Source organism: Oxyura jamaicensis, chromosome 2 (assembly GCF_011077185.1).
Source record: "Oxyura jamaicensis isolate SHBP4307 breed ruddy duck chromosome 2, BPBGC_Ojam_1.0, whole genome shotgun sequence".
Classification (NCBI taxonomy): domain Eukaryota; kingdom Metazoa; phylum Chordata; class Aves; order Anseriformes; family Anatidae; genus Oxyura; species Oxyura jamaicensis.
Window position 1 is genome coordinate 14,348,730 of NC_048894.1, and position 25,888 is coordinate 14,374,617.

General features: G+C 40.8%; 1 protein-coding gene across 29 annotated transcripts in view; it reads left to right on the forward strand.

Annotated features, from left to right (window-relative positions):
• The window catches only part of PARD3 (par-3 family cell polarity regulator), a 444,355-nt gene that overhangs the window by 127,862 nt on the left and 290,605 nt on the right, over positions 1 to 25,888 (forward strand). For all 29 annotated transcript variants that reach the window (XM_035319147.1, XM_035319169.1, XM_035319161.1 and 26 more), the window contains exon 3: positions 19,934 to 20,114. In XM_035319147.1, coding sequence (XP_035175038.1) covers positions 19,934 to 20,114 — 181 coding nt within the window. The remainder of the gene's footprint in view (positions 1 to 19,933; positions 20,115 to 25,888) is intronic.

Sequence of the window (25,888 nt, forward strand, 5' to 3'; positions counted from 1 at the left end):
GCAGTTTGAACTGCTGCTTCAAAATAAAAATTGGATCACAGAATGCATGATTTTATGAGCACTTCATACATAACCTTTGTTTCTTGCTTTCAGACTAGCTTTTAAACATTAGCCTCAGTCTAGAAAGAGGCTGGTGGACACTTTTAACTGCCACATCAGTCCTGTGTATTACATCTTCACATCTTTTAGTCAATTGTTCCTTGATTTAGTCCATGTGGTTAAGATGATGCACAACATGTAATGTTACTATGGTTGAAGTAATCCTTGTTCTTTGACCAGATGTACTGTGGGTTTAATGTTTCTAATATGTTGCAAATGATATTTGGTAGTTCTCATTTATTAGCATCTAATAATTTAATAATTGGAAGCGTAGCTCTTTTAGTTCATTTAGTGGAATATTACAGAACTCTATTTTTATCTGCTCCTCTCCATTTCTCAAATACTTCTGTGGTTGAGTAACACAGATGGATATTTCAGCTGCCTAATTTTAGGCATCTGATTTGTGCTAAAGTTAAGCTTCTACGGTCGTGTCTCATAGCTAGAGGGAGACAGTTCCGCCCCTGCAGCGAGCCATTGAGCGCTAGGCGCTCTGAATTCCCCCGCCTCTCTGGAGAGTCGCATGAGGCCAGCTTCTCAAAAGTAGAATCCCAGTTTGGTGTCTGAAGTTAAGCAAAGCTTCTTATGAAAAAAAAATATATTACTGAAAGGTGATGTTCAGTCAATGGTTTTATGGTTGACTCTTAAGGTCAATTCGCAAAGTTGTCTGCTGCCTCACAGTACCTAAATGGAAGCAGCTGAGTGCGTAGAAGGCTCTGGTGCACAGGCTGTAGGAAGTACGTCTGGCTGCTGAATAGATGCCAAGCAATTTAGTTCTTGATGCTTTTTGCTTGCTAGCTGTTCTGCTAACATTCTTGCAAAATCCCAGACTTTGGGGTATCAGAAAAACATCTTACAGAATATATGTGAAATGCTACTGCTTTAGGTTTCGCTGGCATGGACAATCAGGTTCTGGCAGGAGTGATTACTGTTTCTTAGTGCAGCAATGTAGTCTGAATATAGTCACAACTTGTATCTTCAAAGCACATGAAACCTTTATTTTGTAATCACCAATAGTCATCCCTGTTGCAGATAAATGACTTAATTAACACAGAAGGAAAAATTATGCATAGTGTCCATTTTCTTACTTGATGAAACAAATAGAAACTGACAAAGAGGTATGAGGAGGAGCTCATAACATCTATTTTACTAATAGTAGGCTTCAGTCACTGGTCCTACAGGTGGCCATCCTCCATTTCTCCTCCTGACATGCCCCTGCTTTTGCTGATGTTAGCCATCTCTCCCTTCTTTGGTTTTGAAGGGATCACATACTGCTGAAATTGGCAAATAAACAGTGGCAGAGTAGGAATACACACACCTCCTACCTTTCCCCTGGGCAGTCAGGAGGCTCCTCTCTGGCTACGGAGCCCAAGCCAACATTTGTGGCCAACTTAGTGCGTCTACTGGCTCAGAGTGAAGAGTTTCTTGGTAGCCTCTGTGCTGCGCATTGGCTCCATGCTGCACAGTCCTTCTCAGGATAGTTGTCCCATGCTCAGCTTCAGTCATTGTGGAGGATGCAGCTGCAGGATTTCAAACCCAACCAATTTGCATGTTTTGGAAAGCAGAGCAGACAGATGAGATACATTAATCAGAAACCTTTCATCTCAAATTCATTAATTGGATTTTACTACCTAAGGAGGCAGAAAATGAGAGGTGGTCCAAGCTTTCTAAAGTTAGTCGTTTAGGGATTAGAGGAAGGGGAAGCAGAAGCATCCCCTCAGATTTCACCATCAAGAGCCTTTTGTCAACACTTACGATTGTGTCTGTTTCCTTGTCTGTGTGTACTCTGCATGTGAATCATGCAGAGAAAATTAGAAGACTCTAGTCTCTGCCTGCTAGATTTGAGCTATTTATACCTCACATGCTTGCATATTGCGTATCAGATACACTGGGCATTTCAAGAACCAATTAAGAAAAGCAGTAACCTTTCTTAGTTTTATGATATAAAGTAAAAAATGCAGGTTGAGCATGTGTTTTGATGAGAATTAATTACAGCTTGAGTGCTTTAGTTGAGTGATTTCTTTTCAACTTTTTGAATTATAAAATATATGTGGCAAGCAGGCTGTTATAAGTATTCTTAATTATTGTGGCTCTTCCAATGCAGCATTGTTTCATAGAATTTTGCTTTGTACACAAGAAAATGTTCTACAATAACCGTAGGATTGCATCTGAACACGAAAACTCATATACAGGGCTTCCTCCTATGAAGTGTTTGCTGGAAGTTGTATGGAAAAGTACTTTGGTTTTAAATGGAATTTATAAGGATCAGCAAAGTGTAAATTAGATTCTAATGAACTTCCAACGCAATATTTAGAGCAGGCTGTATTGAGCTGTTTATTACTTTTGCTCACAGGCCTCAAATGTTGTTTTTGGCTTGGAGACTGATCCAAGTGGTTCTGTGCTCTCAAAAGATGAGTGTGCTTTGCATTTCTTCCCTGTGCTTTTCCACTTCTGTGCAAAAAGCTGTGGGGGGCAACCTCTTTCTGAGTCGCTCTGGGATAAATCTTATGTGTCTTTCTGGCCTCAGGAGTGCACGAGGAGGTAGGGCCTGCCCGTACCATAGTCCCCAGGCCTGTTTTGGGAAGCACTGAGCCCTTGTTACTTTACGTGTGTCGTGTCAGGATCTGCACTGCATTCTTGCTCAGAAGAGCAGTGCAAAACGCTGAATTAAGTTCTTAAAAACACTTGCACTCCTGAGCACCTGATGCCTTCAGCTCTGCAGTGGATTAACACCAGCGTCAGTGTTTCCTCTACAGGTTATAAGTAGCTTCACCTGGTGCTCCCCAGCTGAAGGCGTTTGAGTACTCAAGGGAGCCCCTTTACTGAGTCTCGAGTGTTAGGGATGGGTACAGCGTGGGACTAGCACATACAGAGCCCAGAGTGGAGCTAGATTTTATTTTGTGGGAGTTTTGGACAACAAAAGTGATCATGCTCAGTTGTCTTCTCAGAGGACACTCCACATACCACCCGCTTGATGAGATCCACCTGGATGTCTTCAATATACAGGTTGCTAAATTGTAACTGAAGGAATATAGCTGATAACAAAGCCAAAATAAACATCACAAACTCACAAATTCAGCTTCCTTCAGTGCAACAAAACAAACAAAAAGGGAACAAAAGCAGATATGAGGATGGCAGCTTTCTGAGGGAGGTGGGGAGTGAGGGTGAAGGAGCCATGGGCCCTTTTCAGGGGGCAGGATTATGTGGTTTCAAAAGAAATATTTATTGTTCTTGGTCTTCAGCACAAGTCATTCCCCATATTTCATCTACAAATTAATGACCGGTAAATCCCACTGGGGGGGTTGGGGGGGGGGGTGATTTGTATTTGCTGGCTCTGAGATGTATCCCTGTCATCTCCTTGCTGGCAGTGGGTGTCCGCAGGAGTCGATGAACGCTTTAATGCCAGCGCTAGCATGGCTGCCCAGGCCTGCTGGGCCTTCCAGGCCGGCCTTGTGGCCTCGCACTCCTGTGGCCCCTTGCTGTGAGCCTTGGCATGACCACACCGTGCTGCCACCTTCTGCGGCATAGTCCAGGGCCCAAAACCTCCAAAAAAAACCCTCAGGGCCATTCACCCCCAACATCCCCACCTCAGAAATATCTGTACTGTAACACCCAAAGCACGATTTCTGCTTTTATTGTTCTTAATGTTAGTTATATGTTTGTGCATATGTTTAGCATTTTAAACATTTTTTTTTTCCTTCTCTGCGCATCGATTTTTTATTTTTGTTACTGAGGTTAGTTTTAAAAGAAACGTGTGTGGTTGGCAGCCAGCGCTGACAGTGACAGCCTGGGCTGGGAGGCAGTGTGGTGACTCCTCACCGGCTCTTCTCTTCTTGTTAGCTGCCGCTTGCCTTTGCCAGACAGAAGGAACCTTTGCTCCGGCATGCAGGGAGAGCCGCAGTTTTTCCGGTGTGATTTCTGAGGGAATTTAGTAAAATTCATCTTGGACTGAGCTTTGAATCCTGTGGCCATGTGGTACCGTTAGCTGGGGCTAACCACCCGTGCGTGTCCTGGTAGAAGAAAAGCAGCTTGGCAGATTTACATTTCTTGTTTGCATTTTTAGGCAGTTGCACACATCCACCTTTGAGGAGTAATCGCCTTTTCTTCCACATTAGTTATTCTGGAATTATGTAGGAAATGGAACTATTACAAATTTGAAACTCGAGGATTTATCATTTTAAGTTTTAGGGGACTTAGAGTAGGATTTGAACCTCAAATGCTCTAAGTAAACTGGCAAGCATTTAAAATTTTGATTTAGATCAGCTTAAGGAGAAAAAGCTTTATCAGTGATCTGTAAATTGTATTAGCTACAACGCAAATCACTGAAAAGCTTCCTTTTCAGCCAATTGTCACTTCTCATAAGGAATTGCATAATATGATAGGGAGGCACACTACCTAGTACTCCCTTAACAGGATACAGGAGTAGGCCAGGGCTTTCAAGCAAGTATGCCTGAAGTTAGACATACTTAGTCAGTTAGTTATGCCTGAGCAAACCATAATTGAGACACTACCTCCCCCTCCCTGGGGGGTTTCTGCTTTAACTGAAGAGTGTTTTCTGAACTCTGAGGGTGTTACAGCCATTCTGTGTTTCCGGTGCTCGGGTCACTTTTACTGAGCCTGATACTTACACCAGCCAAGTCAACTGTGTTTCACTGAATGTGGAATGAAATGAGAGCTCATTTCCTCAAATTGTTTATATAATGAGTATATTTATGTAATGAACATAATATGAATATATTTATATAATGAGTAAAAATTACTTAGAGCTGTATATCTGGAGGTAGTTAGCACCAATGTTTTCCAGCAAAAGACATGTATTATTTTACTAGTGGATTCAATGCCCCAGTACATACAAAAAGGTGAGTTTCAGATCATTTGAGCTGTCAGTGATGGATGGAAAAGGAATAAATGGAGAAAAACGATCTATCTTTTGCTGTTTAGCCTCCTCACTGACCGTGCAATCTGTGCAAACTGACTGTAGCTTCCAAGTTGGCCAGAGGCTGGTCAATATGCTGCAGGTTGTAAACTGGGGGTGCTGGAGCTTCACAACGAGGAGCCTTCACCTCCCTTCCCCCTGCTTCTGGCAGCTGACTGGTTTGCTCTTATTCTTGCTCATCTGTTCGTCAGCCATGCGCACGTCTTGCGTGTCTCCTTTCTCCCACTCTGTCATTTTAAGCTTTGGGTTTTCACGTTGTGCTCCATTCTGCTCTGTGTTCTCCACAGGAACATTTGAGGTTCCTATCTCATGAATTCCTGCCAAGTTCTGATCCCAGCATCTGTTCCAGACATTATCCAGATGCTCTAATTTTGGGACCTTTAAAGATGGGGCTTTTTTCTGATGCTACGTTTCTATGAAACCCAAGTAACCTGAAGCACAGATATGATTGTGAAAACATTCATCTAATAAACAATAGCAAAGGCATTCTGGAAACGACACTTTTGACCACAAGTGTTTTTGTAATTGCTGGTATGTGCTGAATGCAAATTAATTCACTCTGCTGGGGATAAAGTTACTTTTGTGTAGCTGTGGCTAGATGGAGCTGTCAGAATGTGTAAGATGGTTTGATTTATGTGCAAAGGCTATATGCATTAGACTTCCCTGGTATGCGCTATTCATTTTAGCTACTTATGGGGTTGAATGTTGATGCCCTTTTACTGTTTTAGCAGAGATGATATAATGTTTGGTAATTATTTTGGAAAGTAGAGAAATCATTTGGGATACAACAATTAGGCACAGAGACTGGGAAATAAGGTTGGCTTTCAATGAGGGATAAGACTATCTTCAAGCAAGGACACTTGAAAAAAATAGTGAATGCAAAAATATTTCTGATTAAATGTGTATTTTTTGTATTTATGCAGGCAGAATTGTTTTAATAAGTGAATGGTCTCCAGTGAGGCAGGTAATCTAAAAGTGGTATTTCACGCTGGAAAAGGTGACCCCTAATGAGAAAGTGTTCTGTTCAGAAGCTATGCTGTCTCTCATTTTCAGTCTTTTCCTTTTAATATTAATTACTGGGATGTTTTAATTAAAAACAGATCTTGGAGGTATTATCTGCTTCCTCTGTTTAGTCCTTTTAAATGTTAATCACTTATGACAGCATAATTTACAGAGCAACCTGCACGAACCTTGTGCAATGTGTCTGCTTTGTGTAGTGCCAGACTGCAAACTGTACCCCAAAAGTGTTTTAAAAAGTGCACACAATTGCAGAGATTCAATCTGGCAGGAGAAGTACAAGGAAAATAATGGCTTTTTTTTTTCTTCTTTTGATGACTTAAAAATTAAATGAAGGCTTAGTGAGACAGTGTGACAGAAAATCTTTTTCAAGATGGCTGGATCTTCCCAAGAACTGATGCTTACACTTGGGGTAACCAGGCTGAATTCACTCCTGTTTCCATGAGAAGACATTTAGAGAAGAATGGAAGGTGGGAGGTGAGATTCAAGGGAGTCTTGGAACCTATGGAGAGATTTCATCAAACAGAATTATGAAGTGTGCACAGAAGAACACTTAAAAAAAAAAACAAACACCAACAAACACAAAAAAAATTAACAACGTACAAGAAAATAAGAAAGAAATGAGCAAGGTGAAAAGGCATACAGAAATAGTGAGGGTTTTTTGATTGTTTGTTTAATCTAACATTGAATTTCCCATGAACTCTTAGTGAGATCTCTGTCCTTGATTTGTCGAGTGGCACGGTTGGAGCTCTCTGGGCACGTTGTGGGAGCTCTGCCCTACCCACCACGAGGCTGAGGAGTGGGAGGAAGGAAGTAACATGGCTGGGGGAAGGCACAGGGAAGGGACCTATGTGGTGAGACATGAAAAATGGGTTTTGGCAGTGTAAAGAAGAGCGAATGCACAGGGAGTTGGCACAGCGGCACTAAGTCTTTGTGGGGTTAATATTATTCTTCCTCTCTCTGCCCCCAGTTCTTCTCCCCATCCTGCCAGAGCTGGCCTTGCTCGCTCATCCTTTGGAAGGCAAAACAAGCATCCTCAAGCTGCCTTCAGCTGTGGCTATGTTGTGCTTAAAATACTTTTCAAGCTGGAAATATTTTAAAGCAAAATAATATTTTTTATAGCTGCATATCAGCAGAGAATCACCAAGTCTTACTCAGAAGGACGTAAACTTAATAAAATATCTCTGCTATAAGCACAGAAGCAGAGTGAGTGCTTCTTTGATTGTATTTTTCAGTATAATTTGCTGAGAAATGAAATTCGGCAACAAAGCCCTCCCAAACGTGCTGATTTTCAAGGACTTAGTCTCTCCCAGCTACTAAACAAGAAAAGTAACTTTGCTTTTTGCTGGGTCCTCAAATTTAAGGGAGTTTGAAAGCAAACATTGGGTTCTGAAAGATTTGGTTTCTGTAAAAAGCAGCCATGTTTGAAATGCAAACAAAATTGGGACTAAATTCATTCCTCGTCTAACGCAGCAGTTCTGGGTGAAATGAAGATCCCACAGTGACCAAATCAAATCTCAAACTGTTGTAATATTCCTTTGCAATATGGCCAGCCCTTGGCATCCTCTTCTTTCTCTCCTCCTTTTGGCTCCCTGTATTCTTCTTTCTCTGAGATGTTTTTTCCCCTTTTCAACAGCTGGTTTTATTTTCAGTAACTAAAGGTATAGTTGTCAGTTCACACATCTAAACAATTGCTGTAGTTATCTCTACAAGGGAATATCTATATTCGTACATGGGAATTATTCCCTAAGCGCACTGGAGGTATAGTTCATAGGGGCTTTTTTTGAACATATAATAGTAAAAATTAAAGGGAACTATGAAGGAGTTGGAACACCATTAATTCAGTGAGCACTGGTCAGAAGTATTAATGTGTTTGTAGGTTTAAGATAAATAATCTTCTACTGCACGAGTGAAACTGCTTGTTCTGTGTGATGTTTCTGAATGGAACTTTTGGTAATCTGATTCCACACATGCTTTAACCTTGTGCAAAATTTAATGAAAAGTAGAGTTACTACTGAATGTACTGTTTTGCCAGCTCAACAAAAGATGTTAAGTTCTGCATATTTTTGCATAATAAAGATAAGTGTTGACAGTGTAATGATCCATTTGGCATAGATAAAATCATGAATGATTTTAATAACCTTACAACAATATTTGAATTCACTATGAAATACAATATAGGCACTTCAAACAGAGGCAGGCCTGGTGCCCTGGTATGGAGTGCCAGCTTCTTATAACCTTAATTTTTCTAGGAGATAAAAGAGGAGAAAGAGAGGGACTAGACCAGCCCAGAGGAGACAGAGAAGAATTAGGACAACTAATGAATGAAAGAGATCTCTTTCGAAGTTTTCAGTGAAGTCCTTATATGCAGGTTGACACTGATGGGTTTTGGCAATGCTTGCATCTCCTTCCACAGTCTGGGTGACTTATTTGTATCATGTGTTGGGAAATGTGTTGGAAATTCATCTGTAAGGGATGAATCAAGCTAAAGTGTAACAATGGTACAGTGTTATCAAGTTTGGTAGCTTGAAATGATTGTACATACAAATGTAATTTATCTTGGGTATTTCTTTTTAAAAGTGTTTTTCAGGTTCATGTAGGTGACATAGGTGCATCAATTCCAATTTCCGTGGTGATTTAGGGAATTAATTTCCAAAATTACTTCTGAAAATTGAGTCTGGAGTCTTTGAAGATTTCACACCAAATGATTTAGGAGTAAAGTCCCAGTCAAAGTCACTGCTTGTGTTCCTGTCTCTGGTTATAACGCATTCCTACATAAACAGAGCACTGCAAGGAGGTGGCATGTTCTCTGCCAAGTAATCAAGAATCACAGACTGATGCAAAGCATCGTTAGAGTAATGTTGGGGATCTCCTTTACTATTCACTCCTGTGTTTCACATAGACAAAAGCACTTGGCTTCCAGCAGTTGTGTTTTGATATTGGATGTGATGGTATTAACCGGCTAGATTTCTTTTGAGGTCTTCAGATGTTTATCTTCATTTCTTCTTGCTGCATTTATTTCTGTTTGCATTTGTTTTCATAAGCGTTTAGAGGTCAGATTTGAAAAGCCACCAGGCAGCCTTTAAAAGCAGACTTTCAAAACTATCTTGGAATCTAATTCCTAATGATTTTACAGGGTGTAGGTAAGTGAGGTGCCTTCTGCAACCCAATGCGCTGATTATTGTTCAAAATCTGGCCCCAGATCATTTTGAAAATGATTTTGGCATTGGGAGACTAGGTTTTAGTAAAAGTCCCTGGGGATCAGGTACTGCATCGTTTAACTTGTGGGTGTTTTGTGTGAAACGGAGTCCTACAGATCACAGTGTATGGTGGGTGGATATACTTCTGGATGGGGATGCACCAGGATATTTTTTTTTCATAGGGAGATTATGATCCTGTCAGTTGTAGAAAGCTGAGAGCCATTTAGCAAGAACTGTAGTACAACAGTCTGGGGATCCTCTCCCTTTCTATACTATCCCATGTAATCTAATGAGTGTCTTCTGCTTAAGAGCAGAGCTCTTTGTCTGGCCTATGTTCATGTAATAATCGTGGCGAGTCAAGCCTGCGATGCCACAGGAATGAATGGCCAACCTCTGCCTCTTCCCCATTGCGTGCTGCTTACCATCAGCCCCTCTCTGGCGGAGTGCACACAGCGGCTGGCAGAGCATGGCATGCTGATTTGTAAGGGGGGTCCTAGGGGGCTACGAGTTGCTGCATTGCTTTCACTGTTGTTACATTTTAATAATATAAAATGTTAGTCATGGGGGAACAATCAGGCGTTTGCATTAAAGATTTTTTTTTAGAACCTTACTTAAAGAAAGGGAGACAAGAGTTATTGACTAATGTGCTGATTATTTTTGCCATTATGCATAAAATGAAGAATATCGTTATTGTTATTTTAAAATGCCAGAAATAAATGTGTCTTTCTTTGACATTTAAAAGATACTAGATAATGAAGTTAGCTAAAAAAACATTCCAATCTTGTTTTTTTAAGGCCTCTGAAAAGTTTCTGGGGGGAAAAAAGGAAGTGTTATACAAAAAGTAAAGGGTACATAGAGTTTTACCTTTTGAACAGACCTTGACGTTGATTTAAAATAAGCCTTATTTAATAGGTATTGTATTGCACACTGAAGATAATTTAGGCTAATGTCAAGGACAAGTGTTATCTATTCCTTTGTTGTAGTGAGGTATTGAAATAATGAGTGGAACAGAAGGGAATCAGAAAATGTTTGAAGTTTTTCATCTGTGTCTCTAGATGGGTATTTTTAATCACATTCTCCTGGCTTTTGCATGCAAATTACACTGAACAGTACATACTATAAAAATTAAGAGCTGTATTTTACAAAATGTATTTTCTTGAAGTTTTAATAAGCTTGCGAAGATTTGACTGTGCTTTAACTAACTAGATACCTTTGTGTACCTCAGCTGAAATTAAAATCTGAGATTTCTCAGTGCTGCTGTTTTGATCCCGTAACAGAGGAATTGAAAGCCTTTGGTATTTTTGGAGGTTTCTGAAGCCATTTTTTCCTTGGTACTCAAGGGCTGCAGCTCCCAGTGACAGATGAGACAACCGCTAAGATTTAATACATCTTTATTTCAGCAATATATCTTGCTGTGCGACACCAGCCCTTCTAATAACCCCAGTGTCTGGATTACTTACTGCATAGCGTCACTGTTTAACTGCTGACCTCTGTGTCAGAAATAGAACACAAAGCTCCTCCGCGGCCCACACTGTTGACTTGGAAGTCTCCTGACCTGCAGAGTCATCCCATCCTCACAGGCTCAGCTGAACGGGGAACGGTCTGGGTGTCTTTTCAAGCTCTGCCCTCTTAAAAGAGGAGGCAGAATTTTATAGTCCACTCTAATAAAATGTAAAATTGCTTCCAAAGTAATATTAAGAACACTGTCCTGAGTGTAGTTCGCATAAATTAGTGCTGAGGGAGCAAAAATGGAGGAGATGAAATTGCCTTATTCAAGTGCTCAGATGCGTACCTGCTGCTTTCCATGCATAATGCACTCTCTTCTGATACCATGTTTTCTTTGCACTCCTCTTTAAAAGCAGAATAGATGTATTTTTTTCCTATTTCTTTTCAAAATGAGCTGAAGAGATATGACGGTGAATCATATACTGTGGCAGTTCTGCAGGGTAGGCCCTTAGCCTAGCGTTAGAGGTCTGTTTGCACAAAGGGATTTTGGAAGAAATCTCTTCTGTATAAATATTCTTGCACTCTCATTTTAGCACTAGTTTTGTGCTTAGTTACAGGCCCAGGAACCTCTTGCCCCCAGATCTCACTCGGATCACTTGCTTTTGCAGCGCAGTGCACCCGTAGGGTTTCTGCCTTGGGGCTTTTGTGTGGCTGCACCCATCCTAAAGGTCAGTGCATCGATGGCATCACCTGCTCTTTGGCCAGGCAGTTTGTACCGGTGGGGATCAGCGTTCCCTGGAGAAGGCTGGGCTGGTAGCCAATTCATACTGCTTGGGAGCCTTCCTTCGTGTGGTGAAAGAGAACAGCAGAAGCACAGCTCGCAGGAGCATGAGCTAAAGTAATGAACTGGAGCATTCACTTCACAGCTAACAAAAAAACACCCTGGATACCTGCATACATCATCTCCTCCCAGTGTGCTTCATGGTACGCACACTGCTTCTGGCATTTCTTTTTGCCTTCGATGCCTTCTGGCCATTTAGGACAGGGCTGCTGGGTTGTAGGGCTACTACAGCTGTGCTGCTGGGCTTGCTGTGCCCATGCAGTAGTTTGGCCGGGTGAGCAGGCCAGAAGGATTTTGCAGAGGACTGAGTTTGTGCATGCTCTGTCTGTGCTTGGCTGGCGGGCCACACACCGGGGCTGGCGGCTTGGTGCTCATTGAGCACGTCGTGATGTATCTGGAGTATTCAAGGCCTGAGGTCATGAAAAAGCACATCCAGCCAACTTGACAGGAAAGCTCAGTGGCATCTACCTCTAATTGCCCCTGTAATACTTCTAACACTGCCCAGTTTTTGTCTTGTTTCTTGGTCTAAACCTCAGCATGGAGGTCGAGCAGAGAGCAATTCAGTCGGAACAGACACAACGTGCTTCCCAGGGTGCCACAGTCATGCTTGCTTTCAGTCTGTTGCTCAGCAATGCAGGAGAGAAGGGAGGAAAAGCCTTTTAAAAATATGTCATCTTAAACTAATGTATTTTAAAAATAGTCTAGTAAATTACAGTATAGTAACTAAAACTGTATTTAATTCCTACTGGGAGAAGATTAGATTGCAATTTAATACTGCTTCTAGAATTTCTCAGATCAAAGTGCTGTAGGAAATTAATAATCAAAAGCAATGTTTTAATAAAAAGCTTGTATATTTACTTCAGAACCATTTCTTAGATTTAAAGAATTATGAAAGCAGCAAATTCTTAAACTATCTGTAAAATTAAAGTGTTCTCTGAATTAATAGATGAGTTCTGATCTTGCAAATATGATTTAACTTGGTTTGTTATGTTGAGCTTTGAAAGGGAAGGGTGTTTGCTTAGTCAGCAGATTTGAGAATGACTTTCAGTTAGATCTGTGATGTGTTTTCCAGCAGTGATTGTTTTATATCAGGGGCTTTTGAGGGGGCAGAATATGTTCAGCAAAGGCAATTGTGGAGTCCTGCACCTGAGCTGGATAAACCCCATAGAGCAGTGTCAGCTTGGGGCCCACCGGCTGCACAGGACCAGACCTGGTGGACAGCCTTGTGGTGAAAACCAGCTCCATCCTGGGCTATATTAGCGTGCATATGGCCAGCAGGTTGAGGGAAGTAGCTGTTCTCTCTCTTCTTCTGCAGTATTTTGGCTTCCCCAGTACAAGAAAGACATTCCTGTGCTTGCCCAGCCAGGGGCCACCTGGATGGTTTAGGGTATTGGAGGCCATCACATGGGAATGGAGGCCGAGACCTGGGGTTCAGCCTTAGGAAGGGAGGCCTTCAGGGGTGCTGTTTGCTGGGCACGCAGCATTGTCTCTGTAACTGCTCTCTGGCAGGTGCAGAGAAGAGGCTGCCAGACCTCTCCCAGAGGCGTGCAGGAGTAGTGCAAGAGGCAGCAGACGAATTGCTACAGAAGAAGATTCAGTGCAGTGCAAGGAAAAAAAATCTTAAAAGCAAGGGCAGTCAAATACTGGGAAGGGTTGCCTAAGGAGGCTGTGGAGTCTCTGTCCTTGGCAATATTCAAAACCTGACTGGATGTGGGCCTGAACAACCTCCTCATGGTGACCCTAATTGGAGCTGGGGTTTGGACTAGGTGACCTACAGAGGTTCCTTCCAGTTATGATTATTATACGAGCTTACACTTCTGTGTAAGTCACATAAGATCTAATACTAAGTGTTAATTTGGTAGCAGAATGTGACCCTTGAAATGGCCTTCATATTTTTTTCAAAAGCAATAATGCAATAAAGCTATTAAAAGAATATCAGTTGCTTTGCTCCCTTCTAGCTAAACTACTTTGAAAAGTTGTTATTGAAAGCCAGTTCTGGCTTCTGACTGAACTTGATTAGGACAGGTAAAGACTTTCTTGAAATTACAAAGGCTTATGATTTGTGTTAGGTCATTTAAATTTAAACCGTGCTTGCCTTTTTTCTTCTTTTGAAATGTTGGGTGATCTCTAAGTCTGTGTTGAGGGGATGCAGGTCTCAGGCTGCCTCTTAGATGATATTAACACAGGATGCCTCTTAGATGATATTTTTTCTAATTGATCCTATTTTATGTCAGTGGGCAGCAGTGCCTTATTTGTTTAAATGTTCCTCTTTTCCGTATTTCCTCTTATAAGTTTGTTAATTTGGGAGTTATGTTTAAATGGGTTTTTAATAAACCATGTAGAAAAGTGAAGCTCAAGGAATTACAAATGCTTAGGTATGCCATGGTGTCATTAAAGTCAGTTCCCCCCCCCCCCCTTTTTTTTTTCACTCGTATACTTATCTGTTCATTCACACGTGCAGCAACTTGTATTTCAGGACACTTTGGAGCCTGAGCTGAAATTTGATTTCCTGCTGGGTGAGAGCAGTAAACAAGTACTTCAGTTCTGCACCGTAGCAATGTAGGACTGAGTAGCAGCCCATGCTGACTGCTTTGCGTTACACATGGCTACTGCCAATTCTGTAGAGTTTCTGTAGACATTTTTTGGCAATCTCTTGAGTGTTCTTCAGTTGTGCTCATTGCAAAGGAAGTGCATAGTCAGTTACATGGTATGGCTCTGCTTAAGAGTGCATAACTTCTGGAGAAGTTTGATGCTGAGGAGGACAGGTTGCCAGTGCTGCTCTTGGTTATATTTTTTGTCAGCTTTCTCTATGTCCAATTTCTACATACAGCACATCTGAAAGTATACGGCATTGTTCCTGCATCAGCAGATCAGGTGGCTGTCTAAGGTGTGTGCGAAAGAGACCTATTCTTGGGGACTGCTGGACAGGGCTTGGCGTAACCCTCAGGCATCAATTTTTAGGAAACACTTGAAGGAACTGTTTTAGCAAGAGATATACTGGAGATATACCAAGTTAGATTGTAGAATCTCATTTGCACCATCAAAATCTCTCTCTTCAAGATCCAAATTTTCCTATGAAAGTTATTTAGTTCAGTTATTATAACTGAGATCTTGGTGCTAAGCATGAAGTGAGAACCAGCGTCCTTGCCCGTGTCAGTGCCCGGCCGGAGGTGGGCATGGAGCTGCACCAGTCCGCTGGGCTGCCTTGGAGGTGAGCGCCTCTGCGTACTCTGCTGGACACAGAAACACAGTCACTTGTGTGAAAGGCGGTTTTGTATACAAAGGGCCGTCCTGTAGGAGAAGATGTGTAACACACACTTGAGGAGAGCACAGCAGCTGTGTAAGTAAGCTGTATGCTTACACAGTGAGCTGTCTAAGGCCACATCTGGATACTGTTGTATGGGCTAGCAGGGGAAGCCTGCAGTGCAGCCAGAGGCACTGAGACACGTCTGGTTCCTCGACAGATCAGCTGCAGAGCAATGGGCCTCTGAACAGTAGAACAAATCGGGAATGTCCTTCTGTGAAATATTCTGATACGCATCCTTGGATGAGGAGAAAACATATTTAAAGTAGCTCTTAATAATTCAAAAAGATAAGTGATTTCAGTTTTACTTCATGTTAGAAAGAGTGGACAGGAGTGTGCAGGGGATATGAAAACCAGAGCAATGTGTGCCACCTTTCTGGTGTGAGAATGGAGCTGTAATCCCAACTGATGCTGAAACGAGTCCGAAATCTTCACAGGTCCTGATAACTACCCACGAGACAGCATCAGAATCATCAGTATGTTACAGAAGTTTTAGAGAGACATAAAATTCAAGTGATCATTTTGACAATCTTACATGTCATAGGGAAAAAATACAGCAAAAGTGCCTAGCTTTATGGATTCCTGTGAAGTGGAGGATTTCTGGTTTCGTGGTGGAGCAGGATGACCTAATTGCACTGTATGATAGCGATGAATTGTCTTATATGGTATGAGTATTTAATCAAAATGTAAACAACCATTGCTGGTGTGATTTTTTTAAAAAATCCAGTTAATTAACATTTAAGTACTTAATCTAGCCTATTAATTAAGCCTGCATATGTGTTTACTAATTTTTAATTGCCTTAGAATCAAAGGAAATTGTAATAATGAATGTTGGAATGCAGGCTGCTGCTGATGCATCAATATGAAAAGAAATCTTTCTTCTTGCTTTTTGTTTATTTGAGTACATATAACCTGGCTAATATGATATGGCCCGAACAAAGCAATAGAAAAACTCATAATGGTCTCCATTTCAGAGAGAGCTGAAATAAGGCTAGAGCTAAATGTTGGAGAAATTAAATGAATATTTCCATAGGCTGTAATCTCCACAAAGCTCCTGTCTTTATATTTGAAAGTGTTACTGAATATCTGAAACATTTTTTCTTTCAAAAACCAACAACTAGTACATGCTCTGGGGATGAAATAGCCTGTTCAAGCTGGCGTTTCTTCCTATGCCAGTTTACATTCATGAAGAGCGTGGACGTGCATTGAAACCTCTTTTCCATTCCTACTATAATTAGAAATGTAAGCATGCCAGTCTAAATTAAGGCTACAATTTATTAAATTTGTTACAGGATAACAAAGTGGTTTGTTACTACTGAATTTTATTTCTTAGTTCCAGATTTTTAGCTCAGTGATTGAAAAATGCAAACAGCGTGTGTCCTGCTGTAGTCTGTGACCACAGTCCCACTTCTTTGATGCATTAGGTTCAGGCCCCTTGGCTGGGGGGGAATGGCCTAAAATATTGTTACTACTATTAGTACTACTATTATTAATTTATTGTTATTGTTGCCATGATATTTGGTCTTTGGCAGTGGTGTTTTTTTTTCTGTTTTTACTTTTCTAATGGATTCAGACAAGCCAAATTGCTCCCATTTTCACTAAATTTGTGTGGAAGATATGTTAAAGAGCTGAACTAATATTAAACAGCTTAGCTGTTTCCTGCTTTCTTCGTGCTTTGTTATGGTTTGTTCATCCTGTCTGCTGATTTCCAGCGTAAGAATGGCTGGTACGGTGGGCTCTGCAGGTCACTGCAAATGATGAGATCTAAGATTGAAAGATGGAGAACAGGAGGCACACCTGGTGTCATGCACTGAAAGTAATCGTTGCAGAATAATTCTGGAAAGCAGTACGCTGTGCATTGTATTTGAAAATGGGCACTGGGCGTGACTATGGTAACTTCAGTTAAAGAAGAGAAAAGAAAAAGAGTCAACGTGGAAGCTGTCTCCCTGCAGATGCCGTTGTTTTCAGGCAAGACAGTTGTCTTTGTTTTCTGTGCTCTTTGTAAACCTGGCATTTAAAACCTATCAAAATACAGTAGGTTTACCATTGACTTTAAGGCTGCAAGCAGCTGGTCTAGTAATCCGTGTTACGTGCTTGGCCAAATTAGCACCATCCCTGGCATAAAGCAGCTGTTACTGCTGCGGATTCCCAGGCACGGGGTTCCTGGTGGGTGCAGTGAGCTCCGTCTGTGGCTTCTCTCCAAGTAGCCTCATGGCGTCTTTTAATGTATATGTTTTGTGTCTTGTTCCTGCAGAAATGGTAGTGAAGGTGTGGTTAGTGGTAAGATCACCTCGCTGGTTTTATGTAGGATATTTGGGACGTGCACAGGACATGGAGCATGCAGCATGTCTCACGGTTCTGCATGTGCCACGTGGATACCCTACATAAATGTGTGCCATGGGGCTCATGGGCTTTGGGTTGGGGGCCAGTCTGCAGCAGGAGCTGGTGTGGTGCTCGTGTTCTGCATTTCTGGGCTTCCAGAGACACAGCTGTGATAATTCCTTACATTGCTGCTTGAAGAATTTCCTTTGAGGGAAAGCAAAATGTGTTGAAGAAAGCAGAAATAAGTGCTCAATATAAGGGCAGGGTGGGAGATGTTCTGCCTGCCCTTGCTTCGTGTAAACCTCACTGTCATCCAAAGAGTGGCATCCCCAGCTCTGGAAAGCCAATGCTATCAATTATTTTGAGGCTTCCAGTCCTCAAGACTCATCGGTAGGGATGAGTGTACCTTGTAAAATTGTTTTACAACCACCATGCTAACTAGTGTAGCTGAGCTGCTGCAAACCTGTGTTGAACTATCTAATTAGACTTGAAGAAGGCCAACGTGGCTTGTGTTTCTTTGCAGGCTTTATGCAAAAATGTTACAACTTGGTAGGCTTTTTATTGGAACCGAAACCTTTTGAAAGTTTGATGCTGTCAAAATGGTGAATACCTGTGCAAATGCACAAGATCAAAAGCTGAGCTTGAAATGAGCAGCATTCAGTTTTAGATGTTCAGAAGTCGTAGGTTGTAGGCTGCTGGAATAGGCAAAAAGCTGGAGGCAACTTAGAGTAGAACATATATATTTATATATTGATATGCACATACATTTTGATGTGGTTAATATATATAAAATAGTTGCAGCAGCATACCGTGATATTTTTTTTCATTAGCCTCAAAGGAACAGAATGTAATTTGGGGATTTATCTTGATACATGCCCTAGTGAAGTAGGAGATTTAGTGTTTCATCCTTGGAATTCTTAAATGCATCCTTTGTATTTTGTTCTGATACCTTGCACAATTTCACTTGCAGACTAATCTATTTTCAGTTGCTGGAGATTGGTAATTAGCTTGTTATAAAACTGATAGTCAAAGTGCTATGAGTGTAAAGTGTTGCTTTGGAGAAATACGCTTCAGTTTATGTAAGCACTGGTGTTTCTCAGTGAGTTAGAATATTAGCCTGTCTCATGCTGTCGAGGTACTGATGTTGCAGGTATTGCCGTATCTCTTCTGGTGCTATCTTTTATACAGATTTCTGAAAAATAAAATAGTGAATTGTATGTTAAAAACACGCTCACTGTATCTGCTGTTGCAGCCGGGTTTTCCTTGTGCTGCCTACCTTCCAAGTAACCCTGGCGAGAGCACTGACTTTTACCCGTTACCAGTTTGCTCTTTCTCTTTCACACATGCCAGCGCCTAAATTTGCATTAGGTCTGGAATTACTGGCAGAAGATTGCTACTCTGCAATTTCAAAACTACTCATTAAAAAAACGTTAATGCCTGAAAGTAGCTTCAAAGGCTGTATTTCCAAATCATTTCCACTTGGGCTTCCAGTTGCAGTTTTAGTATTTATTTATTTTAAACCAATGTTTTTGTAAGTCAGATTAGAGTAATGGGACTAACGTTAAAATTTGTAGGATGAGGTGATGTCAAATTCCCTGAAAGAAAAAAGGAAAAAAGAAGAAAGAAAATGACCTCTCTGATTCCTTTAGGTTATACGGAGCTTTAAGTGTTGTTATAACAAAATAAACAATTTGCAGAGATCAGCGCAGGTTTAAGCTGATTTGCTCCATTTACCCTACCAATTTGGACAGAAGAATGTAATGCGTTCTTGGAAATGCCTTTCAAATATTACATTATAGATTAATTTATAGGCTGCAGAATGCTGTTATCCATAGGACTTTTCTACCCATCTTGAAAATTAAGTTCTAAAATTAAATGTGTATAAGAGCTGGCCTTTTCTTTTTCAGTAGGTCACTAAAGATAAATTGGGAGAAATAATTTGTTTCAAATAAAAGCCTTCATATATAGTGGAATAAGTATCTCACATTTACTGAAAAACACCATGATGTTTTTCCTATTTCCCTCACCATGGTGAACACAGGTTTAGTAAATCTTCATTAAATTAGTGACTTGGCTAAGTTTCAAATTGGGCTTCAGTTCTTATTTTTTTCTTGGAGAATGTGAATGCGAACAACAAAAATATTTCTGGAAATTTGGATAATGAAATTTTGCAAGGGAAGCCCACGACTTAAGCATATTAATAGCTTGTAATAGGTGTCAGATTAATAGATGAAAATAAATTTGTAGTGATCATAACACTTTAGGGTGGCTACATATTTTGCTTGTGTGTATATTTTGCTTGTGTATTACAATGTGTATTAACGCCATTTCTTACTGTGCATTTTTATTCCATTAACTTGCATTATCACTCTTGATTTGCCTTTGCAATAATGATGCACGTTAGAGGTATCTGAAGATAGGCGATAACTTCCAGTGCTCAGGTGTTGGCATTCAAGTAATTCTCTGCATTGCTGGGCAAGATGAAGGGGTTTGCTGGACAGGTGGGACTTTGCCTTTCCTGACTTGGCGCCATTTACTCTATTGCTCGCAGTCTTGGGTTTTGTGTCACGTCAGAGCTGCTGACCCTTGGCACTAGCCAGTTAATGGCTGCCTTTCCTTGGGATGATGTTGAGATCTAGGCGTTGGTTTGAGTCACTGCTGACAGGCATTTCTTGCTATTTGATGGGAAGAATGATGAAATGCTCATCTACAATGGCACTTTGATGTTGCTGAAGGTTTCTTTCTAACAGTAAATTAAATGTCATTTGCAGCTGGTAGCTGTGTTTGATGAGCAAGACCCCCACCATGGAGGTGATGGCACCAGCGCCAGTTCAACAGGCACACAAAGCCCCGAGATTTTTGGCAGTGAGCTTGGAACCAACACAGTATCGGCCTTTCAGCCCTACCAAGCTACTAGTGAAATTGAGGTCACCCCTTCAGTCCTTCGTGCAAGTAAGTAAATGATCTCCGTATCTTGACGTATTTCATCTTAATTTACGAGGATGCCAAGTGCTGTTACCCATTCATGCTGCTGGGAATGTGATTCATTATCTGTCCTTATCGAATGCTGATCAAAATTGAGAAACTGCATAAATGCCAGTTGTACGTAAGCAAATAAGCCTGTTTTAATAAATTATTTATAAGCTGCTTGTAGGAGCAATGAGCTCTCTCTGTGCTGCCAGTTTAAAATTGTCCTAACACTGAAAATCACAGCAAAATTTCCAAATGCAGTTGCTGCATGCTGTAATGTGCAGTTTGCCAGTTTTATTTCATTAAATGAAGAAAAGGGTAAAAAGAAACTAAAGATAGGAGCACTTTGTACTGAACCTGTCAATGTTGCTAGGTTATGCTTATCACCTTTCCGTAAAAACACCTCGTGATACATGTATTTATTGTGTTGGAGAAAGATACTCTTCTAAAAAAATAAACCATAGCCAGGAACATCCCTTTATTTTGTTTAGTTCAAAATAAGAACAATTTGCTGCAAAATCATGAAGTGTGAACTACATCACCATTCTTATTTAGGCAGGATTTTGAATATTTTAGCTTACTAAGAAGGAAAAATGGCCATATGGCATAGCAATGTAATTTTCATTGATGTTAAGAATTCCATGCAAAGAAGACAACAGTAGAGTAAGTGACATGCCCCTCTTCTAGTATCTGTCATTTCCTCCATTGAGGATTTGAAGTGGTGATTCCATTCCAGAAAATTCTTAGCAAAAGTTAGCATCAGTCAGTCTTTGATATTCTGCGAGTATCGTGTTTTAAACACTGATGTGTAATTCCCAGGAGAATGCTTTTCTGTAGGTGTTTCTTTAATGGGTAAAATGTGTGTTTAAGTAATCAGGTAAAAACACAAATGGAAAAGTTACAACTCTCTATCTGAAGTTTGAGGGATTTTGTACCAGTGTTTTCTGTAAAAAATAAGGGAACAACATTTAAGAATTAGCTTACATAGACTTGAGCGTGTATCTTTTCAAGCTATGACTACGTTTCATTGTAACACAGAATTAAATTTGGGAAAGGATAAATGGCAGATGAGAATAATAATAATAAAAAATCCTGGAATTTTGGGACCCTTTATTTTGCTGTTGTTAGAGTATAACAGTGCTAAATGCACATCTCATTTCTATGCATAAGCCAAAAAGCTGTCCTCCTGGGTTTGCAACTCAGGGTGGCTTAGAGCGGATACACACATACACACACGTTTTTTCCTTAGTTTGATTATCCTGTGTATTATTCAGTATGTTGATGTTGGTGCGTCAAATACATATAATGCAGATAACATTCAGTGATATATTGGACAGCTCACTTATCTTTGTCATTCTGGAGAATGCATGTAATACTTAGCCAGTTCACTGATTGTTAAAAAGACCAAAAAGTGCTTTGAAACCCAGTAATACAAAGGTCTGTAGAAATGCGTAAGAGTTTTAAAAGTCTTGGTAAGCGTTACAGCTCTTTTGACACTTTAATAAAATCATGCAAAAATAAAATGGGTGAAACAATTTGTCATAAATGTTATTGCAAATCAGAGATGCTCTCTTACCTAGCTAATGCTTTTTTTTTCTTGATGTTGACAATTAGATATATTTTGTTTGTAAATGTTCCAAGCCACAGCCTTAGAATCCCAGTCCAGTAATATTATCCCATATTAAACCCAACTATTTCAAGAATTTCATTTAAATATACATTGAAAATGGAAATAATATCCCTATTGTATTTCCTTTATAATTTGTGAAGTGAAGCATAGCATACAAATGGTATTCTCAGTATTTCAAATAATTATCTTCTTACTGTGTAAGTTCTATTCAGCAAATAAAACCCATCCAGTTTTGTGGTAGATGCAGATCCCGATTATTACATGTTGACAAGGTCATATATCTATTAATTGGATTGGAGATGGGATACAAAATTGCTGTAATTATTGTAATTTTCTAGCTAATTGCAGGGTTGGCGGTGAATATTTTACTTCTAACAAATGAAAAACAGTATTCCGCCTGAAATTGGTTTACAGCATTTTAGACATTTTGTTTTACATCTCTGGTGCTTTTTGCTCGCGGGCTGGGCTCTGTCTCTCAGCAGTCGATGCAAAACCGCCCGGCTTTGTGCCGTCCTGCTGCCGCTCACCTGCACCCGGGAGGCCGGCGGCGGTCCCCGCACGGAGCCAGGATCCGAGTGGCTTGGGCTGGGGCTCAGGGGCCTGCTGAGATTTTCGTCTCTTTGTTCTGGTTGCCATGCCAGCCCTTTTGTTTGTTTAGAGATCACGCCACCGCTCCTCTCCCAGCAAGGGAAAGGTTAGCTAGATCAGGTCCAGCTGGAAAAGTAATATTCCTCCGGCTTCCCTCTTTTCCCATGCACAAACAGAACTTGGACTTTACACGTGGGGGGTTGTATCAAATTGAATCTTCCCGTCTAAATGTGGAAACAAAAAGGATGCTGGCCCATACCCCCCAATGTTATTTTGCATTGGGAAAAGGCAGTTCATCAAGGCGAGCAGTTGGTTTGCGCTTCTCATCTAGCTCTTTCTCCTTTTATTGTTTTTTCTGTAACCTAAGTTAAACTTCCCGTTGTTGTATTTCATCCCTTGAGCTGCATTTTTTTCTGTAAGCATACAGTAAACAAGGCGTTTTTTTGTGTGTGCCTGTGTGCTTTCTGAGAAGAGGTTGGAAGCTCGCTGCAGAAGATTGTTAAAGCAGACTGATGTTTATTCCCTGCTGAAATATAAACTCGAGGCGCAGGTGAAAATTGCCAAACCTAATGAGCAATTTGGCAGATAAGACAGGATGTCAGGCAATGACAGTTCAGCAGCGGGTGCACTGCCTGTGAACCAAGTTGTTTGTTTCACAGTACTGCATTTAAATATTGTAAATAAAATTCCTTTTCAGCTACATGAGTTACTGTGAAAAGGGCCATCTCTTTGTCTAGTACTCCTTTTAAGTTATTTAGCTCTACCGAATAACCAAGGGTGGGCTTAGTTCTCGTCTCAGTGTGATTATATGCTGCAAGTCTCTGAATGTTTCAGTGTCACAGTTAATGAGTATTTTAAACATAAAACATTATTTGGGAAATATATTAGGAGAGGCTGAAAGGACTCATTTTTTCCAGTTCAGAGTAGAGAAGAGGGCGATGGGAGATCTTTCTGTAGCTTCATCTAAAGGGAGGCTATCGGGAAGATGAAGCTATCAGGAAGATGAAGTTAGGCTGTTCTCATACGGGCAAAGTGACGGGGCTGGTGGCAACAAACACAAGTTGCAACAAGGACAATTCCAGTTTTTCAAGGAACTGACACAGCTACGGGTAAGTTTCTCCTCAAGGCTGGAGGCTGAGCATCTCCTGCAGTGCTGGCCAGAGCAATCTAGGAAATTACTAAGAGCTAGCTGGAAATGGTGCTTTCCAGTGGTGTATTTGCTCAAGTGTATTTTAGTAGCACTCTGGACATCAGTTTCATATTCTGTTCTCAGAAGGAGAGTATGGCACAAATGGTCTAGATGAGAATATTATGCAGTGAGCGCACAGCTGGCCATAAAGACGTGCTGAAAGTGCAGAGGAGCAAATAACTTGCTGCACTTTCCCTTCTTTGTTTAGCCAGCAGCACGCCTGTTGCTCTGAGGTCGCCTGTGTGCATGTGTGCTCTCGCCGTGCAACGGGAACAGGTTTATTCCTCACAGGTAAGAGCACGCATGCAGACTGCCACTGTGAATTACTTGATATATTAGAGTTCGTGACCTTCCCTGCCTTTGAGTTTGTGCATCTCTCTGTGCCCTCTCAGCAGTTTTCAGTAGTTTAATGGCAAATTAGGAGGATATATCAAGTATAGTCCCCGAGGACTCTCTTAGGCTGAGGACTGTTCAGTATTTTAATAAATCTGAACTGGAATACAGAGTATTGCATTAAAAGCTAAGAAGGTGTTTCAAGTACTTTGGGTGTCAAGGCTTCAGTTCAGCCTTCACTACATACATTTATAAACTCTTTAGAAATCAGTGAGATATGCACAGTCACTACATCTAGAAAGAAAAAAGTAATTTGCAAGCCAATGCTAGTGCACAGCAACTGCACAGGAACACAAGAAGGATCTGGGCACTATTGCAGAGCATCTGGGCATTGTGTTCCACCATCAAAGGCAAATGCTGTTGTGGGCTCACCAAAGTAGGTGCAAGCAGGAAGACTGAAGCTGGGGTGACCAGTGGTGGTGCCAGACTTGGAAAAATTGTGAACCTGTTGAGAAGAGGTGAAATGCAGCAATGAGAAGGTACTTTTGAGACTACGGCCAAGCGTCGGAAGGATTGGTTTATCTAATTAAGATAAAATTGACAGAATCCAAGTCTTCAAATGTACTATTTTTTTTTGTTGTTTTCTATGTCTAGTAAGAGAAAGGCAGTTGGCATTTCTTGGAGAAAAAACATTTTTTGTAATCTGTAAACCTAATAAGATTTTTCTACACCTCATACAACAAGTAGGTCTTTGTGGGAATGGTTCAGAGACATCTGCTCACTGCTAAACACCATCGTGTGCTATGCTGCAAGGCAGGAAGGCAGTCACTCACCTGTAGCAGGTCTGTCTGGTTCGTGGCTAAGCCATTGGGCTGTTTTGTAACCACGGGCCAGCCACTTCTTGCATCCCTTGTAAATATGTCTTTTCTTAGCATCTCTCAACTGGAGTGCTCAAAAAATCAAATACTAAGCAAAACAGTTAAAGGTGTGAGTGCATAAATAAATGTGTGAATTTCAAGTACTTTAAACTTGAAAAGCTTCATTTTACTTCTGATTTGATACACGTATTTATCTATTGAATCCCAAATGCATATTCTAAGAATTAATTTGTTAATATTTCTGAGTGCCTTCATTTAAGAAATTGAAGTTCTGCACGTAGCTTGGCAAAGAGTTGCAGAGGTAAGTTCGTGGTTAGTCCAGTTTCAAAAATGATTATGGTTTCACCACTCTTCCCCACATATGGCCACTAGAAACCTTTTCATACTTGTATCTCCTTATTCATCTGTGAGTCAGCTTTATATACGGAAACACACTCATTTTCAAGTGTTGAAGAACCAAGGAAGCAAGAGATTAGAAAAGAGAGGAAGAGAAAGATGCGTTCTTCAAAAACCAGATGTTTGGAGCTTGATCAGATGGAGTTGCCTTTAAGCACCTGCTTACTAAATGTAGACAAATTCAGCCACATTTGTGATGAAAGATTTTAGCTTTAGAGGCAAAGCTTGCTAAAGTCACTGGGAGGTTTTCCACCAGCTCCAACAAGCTTGGGGTCAGGTCAGCTTTCCGTAGTGTTTTCCTCAGTCAGAAACCTTCACTGGAACCAATGCGAGATGTTAGGTGTCCATCATCCAGTGCAGTAATGGGAATGAAACTCTGAAGATTTCATAACCATCATTCCCACTTTTAATGCGTTGCCAGCTTCTCAGACATTCCTTTTATGGTGTCAGATAATATTAAAAGAAGCTAAAACTGAGGCTTGCGCTGAGCTGTTGGCAGCTGAGTAAGAAAGGTTTCTCGTGAGTCAGAGTTGGAGGAGAAGCTTTAGCAATGTCTGTTTCTTTACCTTCTGGTGCTCTCGCCATCCAGGAATTCTTATCACAATTATCCCCGTAGCTCTATCAAGGAAGTGATTGTTTTAAAGCCAGAGTTATTGAATCAAAAAATCAGTACCAGGTGCTGCTTTCTTCCATGAGGCTAAATTTGTTCTCTCTGCAGCGCAGCTCTGACTTGAGTGATCTC